The 19,990-nt window shown below is 32.8% G+C and overlaps 1 protein-coding gene across 1 annotated transcript in view; it reads right to left on the minus strand.

Moving 5' to 3' along the window:
* Rab26 (RAS oncogene family member Rab26) overlaps window positions 1–19,990 on the minus strand; it is a 201,505-nt gene that overhangs the window by 107,819 nt on the left and 73,696 nt on the right. The window contains exons 2-3 of the mRNA XM_089634427.1: window positions 13,293–13,464; window positions 10–120 (exon numbers count right to left, since the gene is read on the minus strand). Coding sequence (XP_089490553.1) covers window positions 10–120; window positions 13,293–13,463 — 282 coding nt within the window. The 5' untranslated portion in view covers window position 13,464. The remainder of the gene's footprint in view (window positions 1–9; window positions 121–13,292; window positions 13,465–19,990) is intronic.

The raw sequence follows: 19,990 nt of genomic DNA on the forward strand, positions 1-19,990 counted from the left end.
GTAACTCACGGTGAAACCGATGCCCACAGTGGCGGAGAAGTTGCCACTCTGGAACTTGCCCGTCTCGAACTGGACGAGCAGGGACGTCTTACCCACGCCACTGTCTCCCAACAGGATTGTCTGGAAAAAAGAAAACAATCAATTCCAATAAGAAAAGAAAATTCAATCAGGAACAAATCTATAATAAACTGACAAAAGAGTGGTCAGGAAAATACACAATATGAGGATATCCATTACCATTTTAGATTTCATATTATATGTGGTCTTGGTCATTACCAATCTGAAAGACGGGTAACGTGTGAACTATCTTACTGTCTTCCGTCAATATGGTTTTGATACTATTATCATCAATACCAAAAATAGAGAAAATGTTTCTGCTCCATGAACCTAAAAACCCTGGCTGGAACTATTCGGAATACAATTCAATTACAATTTGAAGCCGCGGGTGGAGGGGAGATGTACGAAAAATGCCAAAAATATATATTTTCTATTTTTGATGATATCCCATTTCTTGTCTCATCAAATACCCAAAAATTGTAAGCTGTTATAACTGCATTAACGACACGAAAATAAAATTTGAACAGTTCATTACGCACCGCTTCGCATAGAAATCATAAATTTTCATAAACGATGGCTGTAAGGCATTTTCCTCTCGCCCTGAATTTGACTTCAATGCCATTCATACAAAATCAGTCCAGGGCTTTTTAAGGACATGATCTGGTCTAATTATTGCTATCTTGGAGTTACCAGTCTCACACTGAACATGTGTGGATATCTTTTATACGCCACTGTCTTCCGATACAGTGGTTTTTAAAACAGACATACCTAAATAATCGATGCTAAAAGTAGATGAATTTCTATATTTAAGGAATTTTATGATTGCTTAGAATACATTATTTATTTACGCCAAAATACACCCATATATATTATTTAAAAAATTTATCAGTACAGTACGCGTATATATTATAGTAATGCAGCAACATACACGGTGTCGAGAAACTCGTTGTAGTAATTTTTTATTATTATTTTAGCTTTGTTTTTCAATACATTCTGAAGTTCAAATTTTTAGGTACAATTTAAAATGGGTCACTACCCTTTTAAAATGCACCGAAGCATAGACAAGACTTCAAAAGTTTTTTTAACCCTTCAGTTACCGAATTTTTTTTTAATATGAAATGCTAAGATCGAAGAAAATATATTTTTTGGGTTTTCTGTGATGTACATCCACCAGTTTTCCGCTTGTACAATGGGTTTTCAAACACCGTAAATACTTAAATCCAGACAAAAATATAACAAAGAAAAGTGGAAGATACTCTCAGTATCCCCCTGATGTAAGACCATAATTCAGAATTGAAAAGTTGCTTGAAATGGCGTTAGCCGTTTTTCGTGACCAAATAGTACCCCACCTTCCTATTCCCCATCTCTTTCTTCTCCTTACTACCTTCAGCCTCACAACATACCCCGATTGGCGATGGCATAGTGTCACTGGCTCCAGGCGGTTGAGATTTTTTTAGGTAAGTAATGTTGCAAAGTTTCGTAAATTAGAAATATATAATGTATATTCACACGGTAGGTACCTATTTATTAATATACGACCCTTGATAATCCTTCCCGAATACACAAAGTATATGATTATACTAATTGTAGGTATAATTTTTTGCCAACTCATTTTTGATTTTGAACTCACATGCCACTTTCGCACTTAGCAGTTATAAATCTGTTGCCTGTTGAATGCTATCCGGTTGTCACTTTTACGTGGGTCGTTAAATCATTATTATCCTCAATACATTGAGCACGCGCCATTGCCGGTATAGAACAGAGCACTTGTCCTGTCCCCAGGGTACTCCAGACACGTGATCGACTAGCCCCCCGTGTCCCTTTTTACCCCACTGTTAACCCTGTTCAAACTCACCCCACTCACTCAAGAAATATTTGCGTAACCACGAATACTGAAACACAACTCGTTGCGATGAAACAAATCACAAAGCTTTAATAAATAATGTGAAAACATTAAATATGTTTTATAATGTTTATAAAAAGTTAGCGCATAGATCTTTTTTTGAGCAATTAGCACGAAAATAATTTTTTTTAAATCTTATGGAAATTTGCAAGGCTACGAGATCCACAAACTCGTATTAAGTAGTTTCTTCCTTTCATTGTCTCAAACATTTTTAAATTTGGGATACGGGTACCGGTACCGCCGCCCTGGCAACCATTTACTGGATAACCAAAACCTCTGCCATAGGTCACCCCACATGGTTCGCTACGTTTGGTGACTTAGTAGGGGTGTCCAGGTTCATGGGGGTTGAGTTTTGTCTAGATTTTGGCGCGGATGCGTTTGCTCACCTACTGCGTGGCGGGCCGAATCGGGAGAAACTGGTTTAGGGAGACCTTTTGACCTCTCGAACTGGACTCTCTCGGCCCATCGCCTTGCACTGCAGTGGGAGGGATGGATTCATACGTCCGTCACTCCAGAACACTTTAACCCCCAGATTCCTGCCCACCCCTCACACCTTTTTCCTTCACAGAACTTCCTGTCCTTCCTTTTCATAAAAAGTCCTCCCACATACAGCATCCCCAAAAATGACATAGGGCTTGAGGGATTTTTTTTTCTCAGGCCTCCTGTGCGGAGCTAACGTAAAAAAATACAGTGGCGTTGCGACAACCTGTGAGATTTGTTAGATACCCGCTCACAGGCGTTAGTCTAGAAGGGGATATTGCAACACAATTAAAAGTAGGAAAGACGATTAAACTATTTAAACGAAGTGAAACAAAAAAAACAAAGCTCCTAAAAGGTACTTGTGATTTCTATTATCTTATTTATTTACGTACGGCACAAGTACCGTTAAATACAGAATAATATATTTTTTTACAAAAAATTACACAGTAACATAAACATTTTACAATTGAAATTTACAATCAGCTATTTATTTATTTACGCCCTAATGAGCTTTTACAAAAGTAGTTAACAAGTAATACAGTTGTGTTACATAGTTTACAATAAATAATGATTTTTGATTAAATTAAGGTAAATTCAAATTAATAGTGTGGATTACGAAAAGCTAAATATGTATTAAGGAACATATAAATATAAAAACAAAAGTGTATTCACTACAAAGTTGTGAATTCATACATCTCAGTAAAATGATTAAAAAGATTTCGTTTTATAACTAATACGGAATCTTTAAACATGACTACAATATTCCCAAATTTATTGCCAAAATGATGTAGTCTATTTATAGGTCTATGAGCTTCATAGTTGGTTTTAAAATTGTCACAGAAAAAAACTGTCGGTACGTAAAATTTTACTTTGTCGAGAATTTCAGGGTTGTCAATGGAATTATTAATAATTTTATTTAAAAGTACGATCCGCCTATCTGATAGCGTTATTAAGTTAAGTTGTTTATAATTACTAATAACTATTTTTTTAAATAATTAAACGGCTTTTTTAAGTTCTTTCGGTTGAATTAATAACATCTGCTACTTCTACATATTGGTTACCTAACTTGTGTATATGTTGTATACGGGAATTTATAAACGAATTGCTTGATAACAATATTGTCTCAATGAAAGATATTTTCTATGAGGATCATGAAATGAACTAATGATTTTAAAAAGAAAAATGACATCAGATATCAATCTTCCGTCAGATAGCTTATGCATAGAAGCAGTGCCGGCTCTATGTCCGCTCTGGGCGCCGAATTGCTAAGGCGCCAAGGCGCTCATAATACCTTTCCTAACACATCGCCTTCGAGATTATTTGTCATGAAAACGACGCTACACGAAACACAAATCATCCAAATATTATCGATTACAGTTTTACCTAGCTAGACGTCTACTGGTTTTGAAAAGGGGCGCCAACATTTTGCTTGCGCCATGCGCCGTTGGCTCAGGGCCGGCCCTGCATAGAAGGGATACACTTTCCTATTGTGTTAATTAAATGCCTAATTAAACATTAAGAAAAACTTATTTTTATTTAATCTGACACTGCCTATTGTTGTTGAACTATAAGATTTTGAAGAGACTTTGTCAGTAAGTAGACTGTCCTTTTGCCATCGTTTCTGGTGGAGGATATTCTCTTGAAAATCCGTAATTGAATTGCTAACGCAGGTGGTTTGCATTTTAAGCGTTTAACCTTCAAATTTACCTAGCTATTACCATGATTTTTTTTAATTGAAATCGATGGTGTAAGTAATAGAAACCTTATTTTTATGCTTGCACGGGTTCCTCGGATTCTTTTACTACGCCACTGACCTCATCCCCTTTATTTCAACCCTCGCCCTTCAAGTCACCTTCCCCCACAACCCGCTCCGTATCGCAGCCACCCCTCTTTACAGAAGGGATGAAATTTCTTGAGTGGGCTGTCAAGCGGGGGGAAACCTCAGCTGGGAAATTGATCGTTTGTGTACCAGAGCCGTGATTTCAAGGAATATCAATTTGGTAATCGATTTCCGGTGAAGAGAAAATTTAATCGAAACACAGCTTCTTTTACATTTCAGAGAATTCACAAAATAAAAACAGGTGAAAAGCGTTAGTAAGAAATTATCTATTTCTCTTCCAAATTGCTGAATTCTCGAAATGTTGACGAGAATGATAACAGTTTCGTAAAGAAACGAAGTAGTTTATTTTCTCTCTTGTAATCGTTAAAAAATATTTAGTATTACTGTGTTTAATATTTTATGCAACTTCATCAAATACTGCTTTTAATTGAAAATATTTTAAGTTTTAAAGTGTTCGTATGAAGTCTATGTATTTTAGTTTTCTAATTATTATTGTTAATGCTGTTTCGCGTTTAAGCTACTGCGTTAACAGCTGCCATAATAATAAAAATACTTACAAAACTAATTATAACTATAAAAACATTTTTAAATCAATAGAAAGGCTTTGTTGTACCTACCTACAGAAATATTTTTGGATAGGAGTACAGTGAAAACTAAGTAGGTACCTACATATTAATCTTCTTATGACTAATTAGACAGTCCGCCACAGTGTAATACCGAGTATACAAAAATATATTACGTTTAAATTATATTCTCAAAAAAAAACCACATATATTTCTGCCACCGATTGTTGTAACAAATCTCTTAAAAACATGAAAATTCAGGGTGCGGCGAGGGAACTTCCTTATTTAAAAAAGAAAGAAAAAGTATTGGAAAAGAAAAAAAAATACTTGACGTGTACACTAATTTACTACATAAAGGAAAAATAATAAAAATAATGTGTAATTTATAAAAATTTTCCTCAAATATGATTTAAGATTTTCACGGCCAAAAGTATTTTTGTTATTTGTTTTTGGGGTGTTATGCCGTGTTCCGCTAACTCCTTCTTTAGCCAACGTTTTGGACAGCATTGCAGTGTCCATCATCAGGGCAGATGTGTTATTTTATTTTATAACACATCTAAAATAACATATGCCCTGATGATGGACACTGCAATGCTGTCCGAAACGTTGGCTAAAGAAGGAGTTAGCGCAACACGGCATAAAACCCCAAAAACAAATATCAAAAAAAAATCCTTTTCAACCGCAGCATAGTTACGTTGAACGTAAATTTGTGTTCCTTTTATCGAAAACTGAATGCAAAAGAATACAGACAAAAAACAACCCCTCTTGCAGATTGAGAACTAGAATAGCGACAAAATAAACAATCGCAACATCTAATCTCTTTGTAAAGACAACAAGGTCTAGATAGTTTCGTGTCCTTATACCTACCCCTTTCATCCCCTACAGTAGCCGGGTGGTAAGACGGTCTTAAGGGTGTTTTAAACGAAGCTCGTTTTCATCCGATTTCCACATGGGTCACCTTTTTATATGGATTCAGGGTGGAAAAAGGACACATCCCTTTTTAGTACTGCTTTTCTGAATATCTTGTAAGGGAAATAAATTAATTAATTTTGCTTGGTTGCTTTGTTTCACATTTGACCCTTTCAATACCAGAGTTTTTCCTCAGGATCATGAAGAAAAATATTAATATCTCTTAATTTTGTGAAACAAAATCAATATTATTATATCATTATTGGCCAGTGGCTTCATAAAACTGAAATAATAACAGAATTTTAGTAGAACCTTTACAGAACTTGAAAATCAACATTGAAATTTGATGAATTGTTCAAATTTTGTGAAACAACCCGTTCTTAATGTTCGGTATGGTGAATTTCGCGTGTATGTTCTATGATTTGTAGACAGCAATAGAAAAGCTTGATGACAGATGCTTTCATGTGATCATATGATGTATATGTTCAAGGTGTTGCCATTTTTGATGATTTAGTACCTACTCTCTTAAATTATTATTTCTTCTCTATTGCCCACTTCCTAGAAAAAATAATGATAGTGTGAAGCAAAGATTTTTTCACGGGATATTAATTTTATTATTAGATGTATTAACTATAAACTCGGTCTAACGAGATAAACCACAAATTACAACCAAGTGATGAAAGAATAAAAAATATTAAATCTCTCAGATAGAATTCTTGCTTCCGACTTGACATTTATTTTTAAAATTGATATTGGAATTACAGACAGCCCTGATTAACTGAGCCCAATCACCTTCAACATACCAAATAGAACTACTGAATCTAAATCTTTTTATTTGCAACAACAATATCAGGACTTAATCATTTAGATGATCGCTTGTACCTAGATTGCGTGCAGTTGGCAACACTTTCGCAGAAATTATAGATGTGTTCAACTGCACGGAATATAGTCGTAATAACATACCTCAGTAAGAATAATAATAAATATTAGCATAATATTATTCTTCTGCCTGGGTTCTACATAATTTTAATAGAATATTTTACTTCATGATTACTGTACCACAATATTATTATGTATTTCACATGTCTGCAGTTGCTTGAAAAAAAAGCTTCGTGTAAAACGCCTCTTTTTCCCAAACAAACCGGATTTCTTTTTTTCCCTTTTCCGGTCAATCAATTCAACAACGAAACAAATTGTATATCCACACATTCATTTGCTATTTACCCTACAATACCATGAATAATGGAGTCCCACAAAATAGGTATATTTGATGACCTCTGGTATTCTCGTCGAGTTCATGTTTCCCCTTTCAAACAACGACCCTTCAAGGAAGCGGATATCTTTATGCCTACCCAAGAACCTTTCAGTTATTCAAAGTGGAGGGCTTTTATCGCAAATATAAATGTATGTAAAATCGTGTAACTTTGTTTTCACCATTGAAGTAGTAATCGTGCATTGTTTCATAGTGCTTTCACACAAATGAAGTATTGAATTCCGTAAGTCTAAACATAAACTTTATTGATTTTTACGGAAAAATTCTGCTCAACCTAAATACATTTTACTTTTTTTTATGTGAGTACCGCACAACAGTACCAACTGCTTATAATAGTCTGAAGCCAGTGAGACTATGGCATCCCCAATCGGGGTATGTTTTGAGGCTGAAGATAGTGAGGATGGGAAGGAGATGGGAGGAGGAAGGTGGAGAAGTCACAAAACACGGCTAAAGCCATTTCAAGCAACTTTTCTATTCTGAATTAGGGCGATACTGAAAGTTAATTATATAAATAAATTCAAGTGTTACCCCTAGGAAAAGCTCCGCAAATATAGGCACCTGCTATATATGATTTTAAATGACACAAATTAATCAAACATCCATTAATCGAACCTGCGACCTCCGAATTCGTAGGGGAGGATCCATTCAACGACGGAGGTCGTCAAAAGGACGTCGCTTATAGATATATTGCGTGTATTGACTTGCAGGAGCATACGACGTCACAGGACATAAAACGACTCGCGTGGCAGTATGCGGTACTGTCATTCGTATTGTGAACCATACTAAATTGTGTCTAGAGATATCGAAAAACTTATTTATAAAATTTTCATCAAAATTTAAAAAAATATTAAAGACGACCTCTATATTGTGTTTCAAGGTATTTGTGTTGCAATATGTGTGTTTTAAGAAAACAGTTTTAGCTCAAAATATAGATAAGTATTTTCTTGACACAGTGCAGTTGGTGTGATTTTTCACCTAAGCGGTGCCAAAAAAATTATCCCATAATAATAATTATTATTATAACTACTTTAATAATTAATATCCCTTTCATTCTGTACAAAATATAAAAAAAAATTAACTGAAAAAATATTGAAAATATGATATGCAAATCCCGCCAATAAGGATATTTATTAGATTTTAAAAACGTTTATTTCCCGATAATCGCAGAGTAATAAATAATTCTGTGTTAGTTTCCCGGTGTATCCCGGATGCGCGAAGTTAATTTTATTTATTAGCGAGTAACTTCACTTCCACAAAACTGGGTGGACACTTGATTGGCTAGGAAATGAAGTTTTTATTTACTTTGAATAACAATATAACTTACATTAATTATAAAACATTCTATCAAAATTTCCATTATTATTCAATTATTCAATCGACAATATACAACTGGAGATAATAATTTAAATTAGAGCTCTCGGAGTTATATGAAAAACTTGAATATGTAAATACAATCACAATCGCATTATAAAATTAGGTTTTTTACTGAGATACATTAAAAACTTGAATTCACTTAATGTCATGAAAATTATTTGTTTCGTTAGTTCGTTGCCAATTAGAGTACAATTCCGTCGTTTCATCACCTAACAATTAAATTAACATCGAATAGTAAATACTCTGCGAAATTCTTGCGATGTATTAAATTAAAGTTAAATATTCCCTTGGAATGCACTACACTTTTCTTTATAAATACCTACCTTAAAATACACACATATAGATAAGTGACCTAAGCTTCTTTTTTAAATTGTAATTTCGGAGCTCGACTGTTGTCTAAGTCTAGTCTATAATAGATAAGAGTACTAACTTGAAACACTAAGGATAAGAAATAATTACGTTTTGTCAACGTTCACAAACAAATTACTAAGCAAATTCAGACCTTTTGTTAACGTTCACAAACAAATCACTAAGTAAATTCGGACCTTTTGTCAACGTTCACAAACAAATCACTAAGTAAATTCGGACCTTTTGTTAACGTTCACAAACAAATCACTAAGCAAATTCGGATCTTTTTTCAACGTTTACAAACAAATCTCTAAGCAAATTCGGACCTTTTGTTAAAGTTCACAAATAAATCACTAAGCAAATTCGGACCTTTTGTCAACGTTCATAATCAAATCACCAAGCAAATTCATAAATCCTCGTCTACACACTTTAACAAACGAATTTACTAATTTAATGACATCGACATTCTTAAAATAACGAATCCGCTTTTTAAAAAACACGTTTACACATTTTCCCGTCAAAATAATAGAAATAATCTTAATCTGATAATTTATGTTAATCCATTTTTAACAAGTTGTAATTATTTTGATTGTAATTAATTATTCCCTGCAAATGCAAATACTGTTTATTACTTACACCTGTTTAAAAACTTGTAACCATTTCACGTAGATACGTGGAGAAAAATGATATTTCCTGATAAAATATTAGTCATTCAGAATATATCAATAACACGTGTTCTTTTTCTAATAAATATAATAAAGAGTTGTTATTTTTAAAAGAAAGACAAACATTCCCAGGTTACGAATGACCTGGAAATATTTTAAAATCTACTGCCACCACAGTAAACGAAAAATGTTGCTTGTGTCATGATGGAGGACTTTGAGCCAGCAGAGGAATTGAACGCACGACGCTTGGGTGGGACCCAAACGCCATGCCAACTCAGCCAAAATAGATAGACCAGTCATGGTCGAATATATTTCATGACGGAATGCGACAATATTAGTATTTGTATGAACATGTGTTCCGTTGTCCTCATAAAACATTCGCTTTTTACTGATAGTCTGTTAGGAATTCATTCGTTAAAGGCCTGCAGTCTCGTTTTAAACAACAACAAAAAACGAGTAATTTACCCATTGATTTTTAATAAATTAACATTTTTTAATATCAGTAAGTGTTCTCCTTCTACCCAATTTAAAAGCTCTATTGGCGTATAAAGGATTAAAATAAAAAATAAACACATTATTAATATTAAATAATTAACTATAAAAACGAAATTAAAAAAAAAAAAAAAAATCTCAAAAAAAAAAGAAATTCTCAAAAATAAAACAAGTTAGTAGGGAAATGTTAATACAATTTATCGAGTACCTTCTCTTCTTGTATTAATAGAAGAACTAATAACAAACTTATTTTCAAATGAAAGATTCAATTATATCTTCGAAGTTTGAACTAAGGACAAAATCAAATAATAAAACAGCCATCTTTCCATTGGGATGCAATGGGGCGGAACAATTCCTGGGGGCTTCCAGTTTTCGTAATATAATGAGCACAAAGTAGTGGTGTCGTCTTTTCGAACCGGCTTGCTTCGAACCGTTTTGTTCGAACCGGTTGTTAAGAATATGCGTCGTTTGGAGCGTCAGATTACCAAAAAATATGAACGCAAATATTAATTTAACCCTTCAGTACTTTCATCGCTTTTGTATCTTTCCTGTTTATGTATTTAAAATAAACATTACTATTTCTAAATAATAAAATTTTAATATCAAACGTGAAAAATGAATGATTTTTTTAAGCAATGCTATTAGTTTCTCATTGGGATAGTAAGATTATGTAAATAGGTGGGTACCGTAAAATTTTTTAAATCAAATAAAATTTTATTGAATTTTCTATGCCTATGTTTACTATATTTTTGATTGCGTTGCGAGCAAGTACAATAATAAAACACTTAGTTTTATAGATGGGAATTTTTCGTAAGTAAATGAATAAAATTTAACCAAAGACTTACTCATTTTCAACAGCTTGTAGGAATATTGGAACAAAACCCCCGCCGCAAAGTATAAACAAGTTGTAGAAAATAATAATTCTGTTTTCTGGAATAGAAATGATTTTTCAATGCCTGGCCTTTCACTGGAACTCTTTTCAATTTAAAGTTAAACCTTTACGAATTTTCCATTTCATCACAAATTCTATGCCAATTAATTATGGTCTTTTCTTTGGGTCTGGCGATCCTACAAAGCACAGATCACAGTCAAAAGTTTTATTTATCTTATAAATACCTAAACAAGTCAAGTGGAGTATAATTAATTCAACAATTTGGTCCCTTTTGTACAAAGTTCAATCTTACAATATATAACAAACCTTAGAACAAATTTCTTAGGTAGGTACATAAATTTTAAACTCAAAATTCCAATTGAATACATTAACTATGTAAGTTTAATTAATCAATTGCATCTAATTATGCTGTCCGACAGGAGAATTATTTCTGACCTGGTTGTATTACATAATCATTCACACCTTCATTGACAGCTCTGCCATCGTCACCACTATTAAATTTTATGTACCGACTAGGAACATCAGACAAAATGTAACATTTTTCTGCGAAACGTACAAAACCATTTATAAGACACATTCACTAACCAATAGGATACATGATCTAGCAACAAGTTTCAACAATTGATATATTTACGGACTGCATCTAAGAAAATAAACGTAATCTATAACAGCATTTCGTCAATTCCCACAAATTATAGTACCGTACGTAATGTAGTTTTATAGTATTGTTTTTTGGTTTCTATTTTATTTTATGTTACTGTCTCATGAGTTACTAATATTGTTTTATAATAAGCTTGTCAGTTTTACATCACTTCATTCATTAGAAACTTTTGTATAATTTTAGATATTTCATTAGGATTCTGTTCTGGCAAGGCGTGAAATCAAACAAAATAAAGTAATATTAAACAATTAAATTGAATTTCATCGAATCTTAATTAATTTTGCTATTAATTTCTATTGATAATATGACATGCTGGGTCCTAAAACTACGAAAATTAGGTTTAATTGAATCAACTGAAGCGGCAAACTGCAAACGAGGGTTTCCTAGAACTGTTCAATTTAAATCAAATTGTTGGAGCGTTTACGATACAATCCAAAGTCAAATACGAAGACGTTACTAAAAATTGAATTCGTGTGTACATAACATAAAAGAGAGTAAAAATATTAAGTGCTTTGGTTACATTGAAATACATTGTTTATAAAATGTACCTGCAGCAGGAAAAATATTCGAATATATTGAAAATAAAATACTCACAAAAATTGTAATTTATATTATTTGGATTAAAATGGTGCCATAAAGATATTTTACAATTATTAGCATTTTAAGGACACTCCACACAACGCACGTGAGGCGTCTCCAACTAGTAAGTCAATAAGTCTCTTCAAATGCGTTCCGGCTTTGTTCATACAAAACATGCATTTGGATTTGAGGCAAAAATACCCCACCCAACTGAATAATGTGCTATTTTTTTATATATGATATACATACATAGGCCATTAGAGAATTCAATTTTACATGATTTTGAAGGCATCTTTGGCATTTCTTTCTGAGTTTATTGTAATATTTAAAAAAATCTATTCTTCCCTTATAGTTTGAATTAATAATAAAGAAAATAAAATGTATTGGTTGTTTCTGTGTTTAAATTTAAGCATATCAAATTACTTTTTTTGTCATCTTTAATTTTTATTTTATATGTCATCATATTCGTATACTAAATAGAGCGAAATTATATTTTGAATAATTATAATTAACTCGTAAATAATTACCAAAACTCTAAATACATGAAAAATTTAGTTATTTGATGGCCTATATTTTATAATTTAAAAAACAAACAAATAAAGTAGCACACATCCGAACTGAATATTTGCTATTGCTTTGAATTTTAAAAAAAATTGCTCCGTTTTGTTTGGTTTTTGACCTCAAATCGAATATTAAGTTTTGCATGAAAAGGGCCGCGCAGTCGTTCCCCTCATACATTGATTGTAAGGCCTGAATACACTATTATATTTATTTGAAATACATAACATTGTTTACATTACTCTATTTTAATATTCAATCATTATGTTTCGTTAACGATGTCCACTTCCTTATGAGAAATTGTAAAGTAAATTTAGAAATTAAAATATAGGTCAACTTTGGAGAGGAGGTGGGTAGAGGGATGGGGGAGGGGTAAGAGAAGGAAATTACCCGTTATGTTAGTATTTTGAACTCGGAAAAAAAATTATTTCAATTGAGGAATTAAACATTTTGCCTAAAGACATGTCACCATCTCAGTGACAATTCATTTTTCAAACTTTCTTCAGGCCGGTAGGCACTATAATATTGATTATGATATCTACTTTTTGACAGCTGATACAAGGCGAGATAAAAAGTAGTATCCAATCCGGTCACCATCTTGAACCGGAACCGGAACGTAACAAACAAATTTACATAGAGATCAAATGCTCGCTACGCTCAGTCAATAAGTTCCTAAAGTATGATCAGAATGTGCCTACCTTATGTATCGGTTGTTCCTCTTCGACTCGTTTGGCGGCGTAGTGGTTGAGCAGATCGGGCGGAGGCTCATAATCCCTGTAGCCGGTGGAAGGCTTGCCCGCCCCCTGCGAGGACACGCACGGCCGGTCGTCGTCCTCAAACACGTCGTCGCTCATACTGTCGTCCGTCATCCTGGGGGAGGAAAAATATCCAATTGAATACATTAACCATGTAATTAATCAATTGCATCTAATTATGCTGTCCGACAGGAGAATTATTTCTGACCTGGTTGTATTACATAATCATTCACACCTTCATTGACAGCTCTGCCATCGTCGCCACTATTAAATTTCATGTACCGACTAGGAACAAAAGACAAAATGTAACATTTTTCTGCGACACTTACAAAACCATTTATAAGACACATTCACTAACCAATAGGATACATGATCTAGCAACAAGTTTGAACAATTGATATATTTACGGACTGCATCTAAGGAAATGAACGTAATCTATTACAGCATTTCGTCAATTCCCACAAATTATAGTACCATAGGTAATGTAGTTTTATAGTATTGTTTTTTTGGTTTCTATTTCATTTTATGTTACTGTCTCATGAGTTACTAATATTGTTATATAATAAGCTTATCAGTTTTAAATCACTTCATTCATTAGAAACTTTTGTATAATTTTAATACTATACATCCAGGGGGAGGAAAAATATCGACTTACTAAATTGAAAGTTACTGAATTGTTTTGAGGTAAAAAAACTGGTTTATCACCGGGTTTTCTCACAAACTATTTTATTGAATAAAACTCCGGCTCAAAAAAAAAACTTGATCTTTTAATGTGATTGACAATACAGTGCCCTGATATGTTATTTAGCAGACGGTTGGAATATTGTACATCGCCCTTGAGGTGATTTCTCACGAAAACGGCGCTATATAAATTACCAAATATTATTGTGGACCCCGAGCTTAAGGTTACCACCCTTTTTATTATACACTTAGACAGCTACAAACGTCATCTATGGGTGACCTAATAGACAGTTAAATCCATCTAACCTATTCGACTAATCCATTGGTATCTATGGACGAGCTCTTACACTAATATCAAGAATATTACAAAAACTTCGTTATTTATCTCTGATGGTCATTCCTATTACCTATCTAAAGTTTTTTTAGCCTATCCGATAATACATCACATTTACATTTTATAATAATGTACTAGCTTAGACCTGTGAAATATCACGGAATATCTCGTCGGCACGAGTTCCACTGTATCACGCAAGTGGCAGTGCGCGGGGACCGGATTCGATAGATTCCATGTTCGGTTTTAGAGCGTAGGGAGCATCAGAAGTCTTATTGGACTAATTGGAGGTAAAAAAATAGAGGATTTTTTTTCGCTTCGTGTCTCATTTTAATATGTGTCATCAGTCTGAATTCTCGACAGATCAGTTTCAATTTTGAAATTAAAATAATTTTCTGTTAAAAAAATAATTTTATAGGTAGGTAGGTACTTTCATCACTTGTATGAATTCTCCAAACACACACTTCCAATTCGACAAATTAAACTTAAATTCAAATCTGAAGTTCTAGCGTTCATTGATCCGCAGTTACAGAGAGACTTTCGCTCCAAATTTGTGAATGTGCGGAAACGGATGAAATTGCAGTAGGACAAAATAATTCAAAAACGAATGCATAGGAAATTTCTGACATTATTAAATATAGTATTTCTAAATGTAGATATCAATTACTAAGCTAGGGCCATTTTAAGTATTGCACAAATTATGCAGGACAAATTAGAGTTCAATTAGAATTTGAATAAGAATTCAAAATAACATTTGTTGACAACCTAATCTTGTTGAAGTTTTATTGGGGTTTGATTAAGATTCCTTCGGTTATTCAAATCATCTTATTTACAAGGAAATGTGTTCACACGTGGACTTTACACGATTTACAAGGAAATGTGTTCACACGAGGAGTTACGATTATTCAAGATTTATTCTATCGCAAAATACGCCTAATAAAATATTTTGACATGCCTACCATTGTTATGAAGAAATTTAAGCTACCTCCACCAGTATAATACACCTGATTATGACAGGTGATAAAGCATACAGGCGGAAACACAGACATAACTTCTAAATATAGCTGCCTGGTTTTATTCCTGGCCGACGCGTATTATGTACAACACGGTGGCTATTAATATCTGCTCTATTTGGTAACACAACATTATTATTAGGAATACATGAAGTGTGTTAATTGAAAGGAATATCAGCTTTGGGAATTTTAGACATGTGCTTCTTTTATTGAAAAGTTAGATACCTATAAAGTGACATGGCAAAAACATAAATACAGTTATGTACATGCAAAGATAATACAAAAAATGTATATATTACATTCATCATTCATTTTGCTTTTCTTCCTATATTTACATATACTATATGGAATGCGTGTGACCAGGGGCATAAACTATATTAAAATAGTATTTAAATTTATAAAATCAATCTACACTTTCAAAAATACGCGTGAAGTTCCTGCTATGAATTGCAGTGCCGCGCGCTCCCCTTCTGCCGCCCTACTATAACATCTCAAAACAAGAAATTAATGTGCAAAATGATACCCATAACGTTTTAAAATGTTGACGGTATTATTTTTTTTAAATTATCTGTGCAAAATACGCATTGGAGGGAAGACTCGTTGTGCTAGTGTCGATAAAGGCGGTCCACGTCACTCAAGGCCCCGTAAAAAGCGTTCAAAGATGGTTTTATAGGGAGATACATAAATAAGAATGTTAGAGGGAGCGCGCTAATATTCAAAAATTATAATAACTAAGCGAAATATTTAATAAAACACGACTCGTTTGAAATAACAAAAATCTCTTCACAAATACTTTAGTTGCATTTAAAGATACACTGCGAATTTTTTCATGCCTATAACATATTAAATAACATAAAAAACATATTTTTAATCTTTTTCGGCGCTTACTTTATGATTTTTTTTCTATCGAGGGAATTTCATATAATAAACGTTTTGGCATAACAGAAACTACCTTTTTTTTGGAACCTAAAAACTTAAAGAGTTAGAGAAAAACTTGTTATAAATCGGTAGAAATTGGGAATGCGGGGGTTTTTAATTTTTGTTTTTATTTTAATTTTCCAGTTTAATTTTCAAGATGGCGAGTCAAAAACCCGGTCCAAGTTCTTTAAATAAAATATTTTCCTCAAAGATAGACTCTATCGAGCGTTGACTATTATTGGAGAGAACGAAGTATAAATTTAAGATGCAATCCCAGATCGTGTAAGACGTGTTGCATTTACCTATTAATCATTAATTTTATGTTGAAAGTTATTGTTGTTTTGTGTAAACTAGTTTTTAAATTTGTCATTTATTATAAGGAAACTTCACTTTGAGTAATGAAGACGACATATTTTTGTAGATTTTAATTGTTATTTATAGATATGCTTCATGTTCATCGCTGAAAACAGAACTGTTTTTATTTAATTTTTCATTACATTTTTAATTTTACGCAAAGATTTTGTCATTTATAATATAAATTTTAAATTTAAAGATTTGTCTTTTTTAATTTAAAAACATAACGTACATTTAATTATACAACTTTTATTTAAAGAAGTTTTAAAACATGTGGGTCCCGGAGACCCACGACGTTACTTACCTAAGTTATGTTTACCGTGTCACTCGTGGGTTAAATAAATTCACCCAAATCAATTTAAATAAGGGCTTCTATGAAAAATATTAATATGGCCAACCACTTACTAGGCACCCCCAACCTATCTCCCCTACATAGATATTCGTGTTTCTACGGTAGGATGTTTGGAGGGCTTCATTTCAAATTAATTTGATCTCTAGGGTGCAAACAGCAAAAATAATAATGTGACGCTAGATAACATATTTATTTATTTTTATTTATTTATTTAACGCCCAGAGGGCTTTTACATGGTTGGTAGTATAATTTTAATTTGACAGATACTTTGGAACATAAAAAATAAGAATAAAATTACATTTGATAAAAGCTATGCAACAAGTCATACAAACATAAGAAACAAAAACAGAAAATTACAGCTATTTGTAGGTTTACATGATGTGTTTAGGAGTATTGTTGAAATAAATGTTTTAAATGATCCACAAAACTTGCCAAGTTGGTATTGAATATGTCAACATCACCCAAGTAATGATTTCCCATGGTGTGAAGTCGTTGTATCGGAGAGTGGGCAATGTAGTTACGCTTATGTGTGCTGCTGTAGAATATTGTATTTTGTCGTGTTCTTACTGTGCGTATATGTATGTTTATAAGTTGCAGTTCACAACAGTCGAATTTAGAGTTAAGTATTTTGAATAAGAACGTTAAATCGTTTATTTTACATCTATCTTCTAATGTATGTATTTTTAGAGTATTTAATAAGAAATTGTATTTTAAGTCTTCGATAAGGATATTTAATTTAAAATTTATAAAACGTAGAAATTTTGTATTCGCTCAATGTTGATAATGTGAATTTTGTAAGATGGAGACCAAACTACTGAGTTATATTCAATTAGACTTCTTACTAGAGATACGTATAATAGTTTAATGGCTCGTAAAGAATTAAAGTTTTTAGTTTTTAAAGGAAAACATATTCTTCCCTTTGAAAAACATTAGTACCTTATTTTTAGTTGTTCTTAATACGAAGCCTAGTGTTTTCATACCTTTGTTCACAATTTGATGGATATGATTGGTGAAACTTAGTTTTTCGTCTTATTAAAAAAAAATTATTAAAAATTATTCTTTTTCTTAGTTTTTTTTTTTTATAATCATAAAACAACGAAATTAACAGTGGATGGAGTTTTGACAGCGTGTTCATAATTTAAATGTATATATACACGGTGTCCGGAAACTCGTAGTACAAGCGGGAAACTGGAGAATCTACACCACATGGGGAACCCAAAAAAACATAAAGTTTTTTGATTTGAGCATTTTCAAAAAAAAAAAAAAAAAACCAAAAAAAAATATTTTTCGGCTATTTTAGGGTTAAAATTTTTTCTGGTGTTTAGGGTTGAATAACAGATGTTTTAACCCTGCAGAGCAGAAATATTTTTTAATTACACCGGGTTAAATGAAGGGTAAATTCAAAATAATGCTTCAAATCCGAGTTTCTTCATTTGTTTTACTTTCAAATAGTTTTAATTAGTTGGGTACTTTGATCTTCAGTAATAATTTATAAGAATTTGATTTAAAAAAAAAAAAAAAAAAAAAAAAAAAAATCAACTTCAAACTCGATTTACTCGATAACGAAAGCTCAAATAAAAAAAAAATATACTACAAAATCGACTCCAAATGTGATGTAGATTCACCAGTTTCCCGCTTGTACTACGAGTTTCCGGACACCCTGTATACAGAGGCGGTCCCTGCCTTAGTGCATTTGTGCACTGCACTGCCAAACATCGATATACGTTAGAAATGTAAATTCGTATATCCACTCACCAAGAATTCACGCCAGATCATTATAATCTTCTTACCAATCAAAGTTTGTACTAGACTCCCGCGCATGCGAAAAACAGTGTAATATATCAACCCGTGCATTTTCGGCTTTGCCCGAGACATGCCATGTACCTTCTATAGGCACTGTCTCTAGAGGTCGGAACCGTGAAATGAACGAGACAGGTAGAGACCCATAACGGCTGTTGATGTGTTAGAGCAGTGGAGATAGAAGCTGGTCTGTGCATTATCGGCGCATGCGCCGAAACATCCTGATATATATCAAAAACCTTAAACATGCGTAAAACGTTTGGAATGCATTAGTTAGGATTGACAGATTTCGAACTAATTAACAATGTTATAATATTCTAGCGTTACCGGCGCGATCTACATATCTGCAAACTTGACAGTATTCATTATTGGCGATTGACGCGACAGTTTTAACGGTTTTTACGAGTTTTGCTCTGCAAAAAGCTTTTTAAAAATGAGTGCTAATGAAAACATTGCGGTTAACATTGATTTTATCAAAAGTAACCGAAGTTCATTTAATCCCAACAAACTAGAGATGATTTTGCGAATGCTGACGGAGCAATATCAATTTTACAATTATTTTACAAGTGTAACTTGGTGGAGTGTTTTAGTGAAATAGTGAAACTGTTAAAAATAATTTGTACTATTCCGATGACAACTATCGAGTGCGAAAGGTGTTTTTCTACGTTGAAACGTGTAAAAACCTTTCTGAGGAATACTATGTCCCAAGATCGTCTCAATGCTTTATCAATAATGAGCATCGAAAAAAGTTTGATCTCGTCTATACCAGACTTTAATAATCTTGTAATTGAAGAATTTTCTCAAATGAAAGAGCGACGAATAGATTTTCTCTACAAATGAATTATTTGTACTGGGTATGTAGTTCCCTTTAAATCACTTTATTTTCCTATTTTACATGTTACCATTATTTGTGAAATGCACTGCTGGCAAATTCTGTCACGAGCCGCCTCTGCCTGTATATATATATATATATTTTTTTTTTTTAATTAAGTGATAACCAACAAGGGATAAAATATTTTTTTAGGGAAAATTCTTTTAATTCTCTTTTCAAAATTGAATTAATTATAATGAAGCGTATGAGTGGTAAAATCATGTTTGATCGTGTGAGAAATGTGTGAGCAAGATTAAGAAAGGGGAGCTTAAATGGTTTGGGCATGTACAGCGATTGAACGCAGAAAGGAGTGTATGGTAC

Source organism: Hesperophylax consimilis, chromosome 8 (assembly GCF_061612785.1).
Source record: "Hesperophylax consimilis isolate HC1 chromosome 8, BYU_Hcon_1.0, whole genome shotgun sequence".
In the NCBI taxonomy this organism is placed as follows: domain Eukaryota; kingdom Metazoa; phylum Arthropoda; class Insecta; order Trichoptera; family Limnephilidae; genus Hesperophylax; species Hesperophylax consimilis.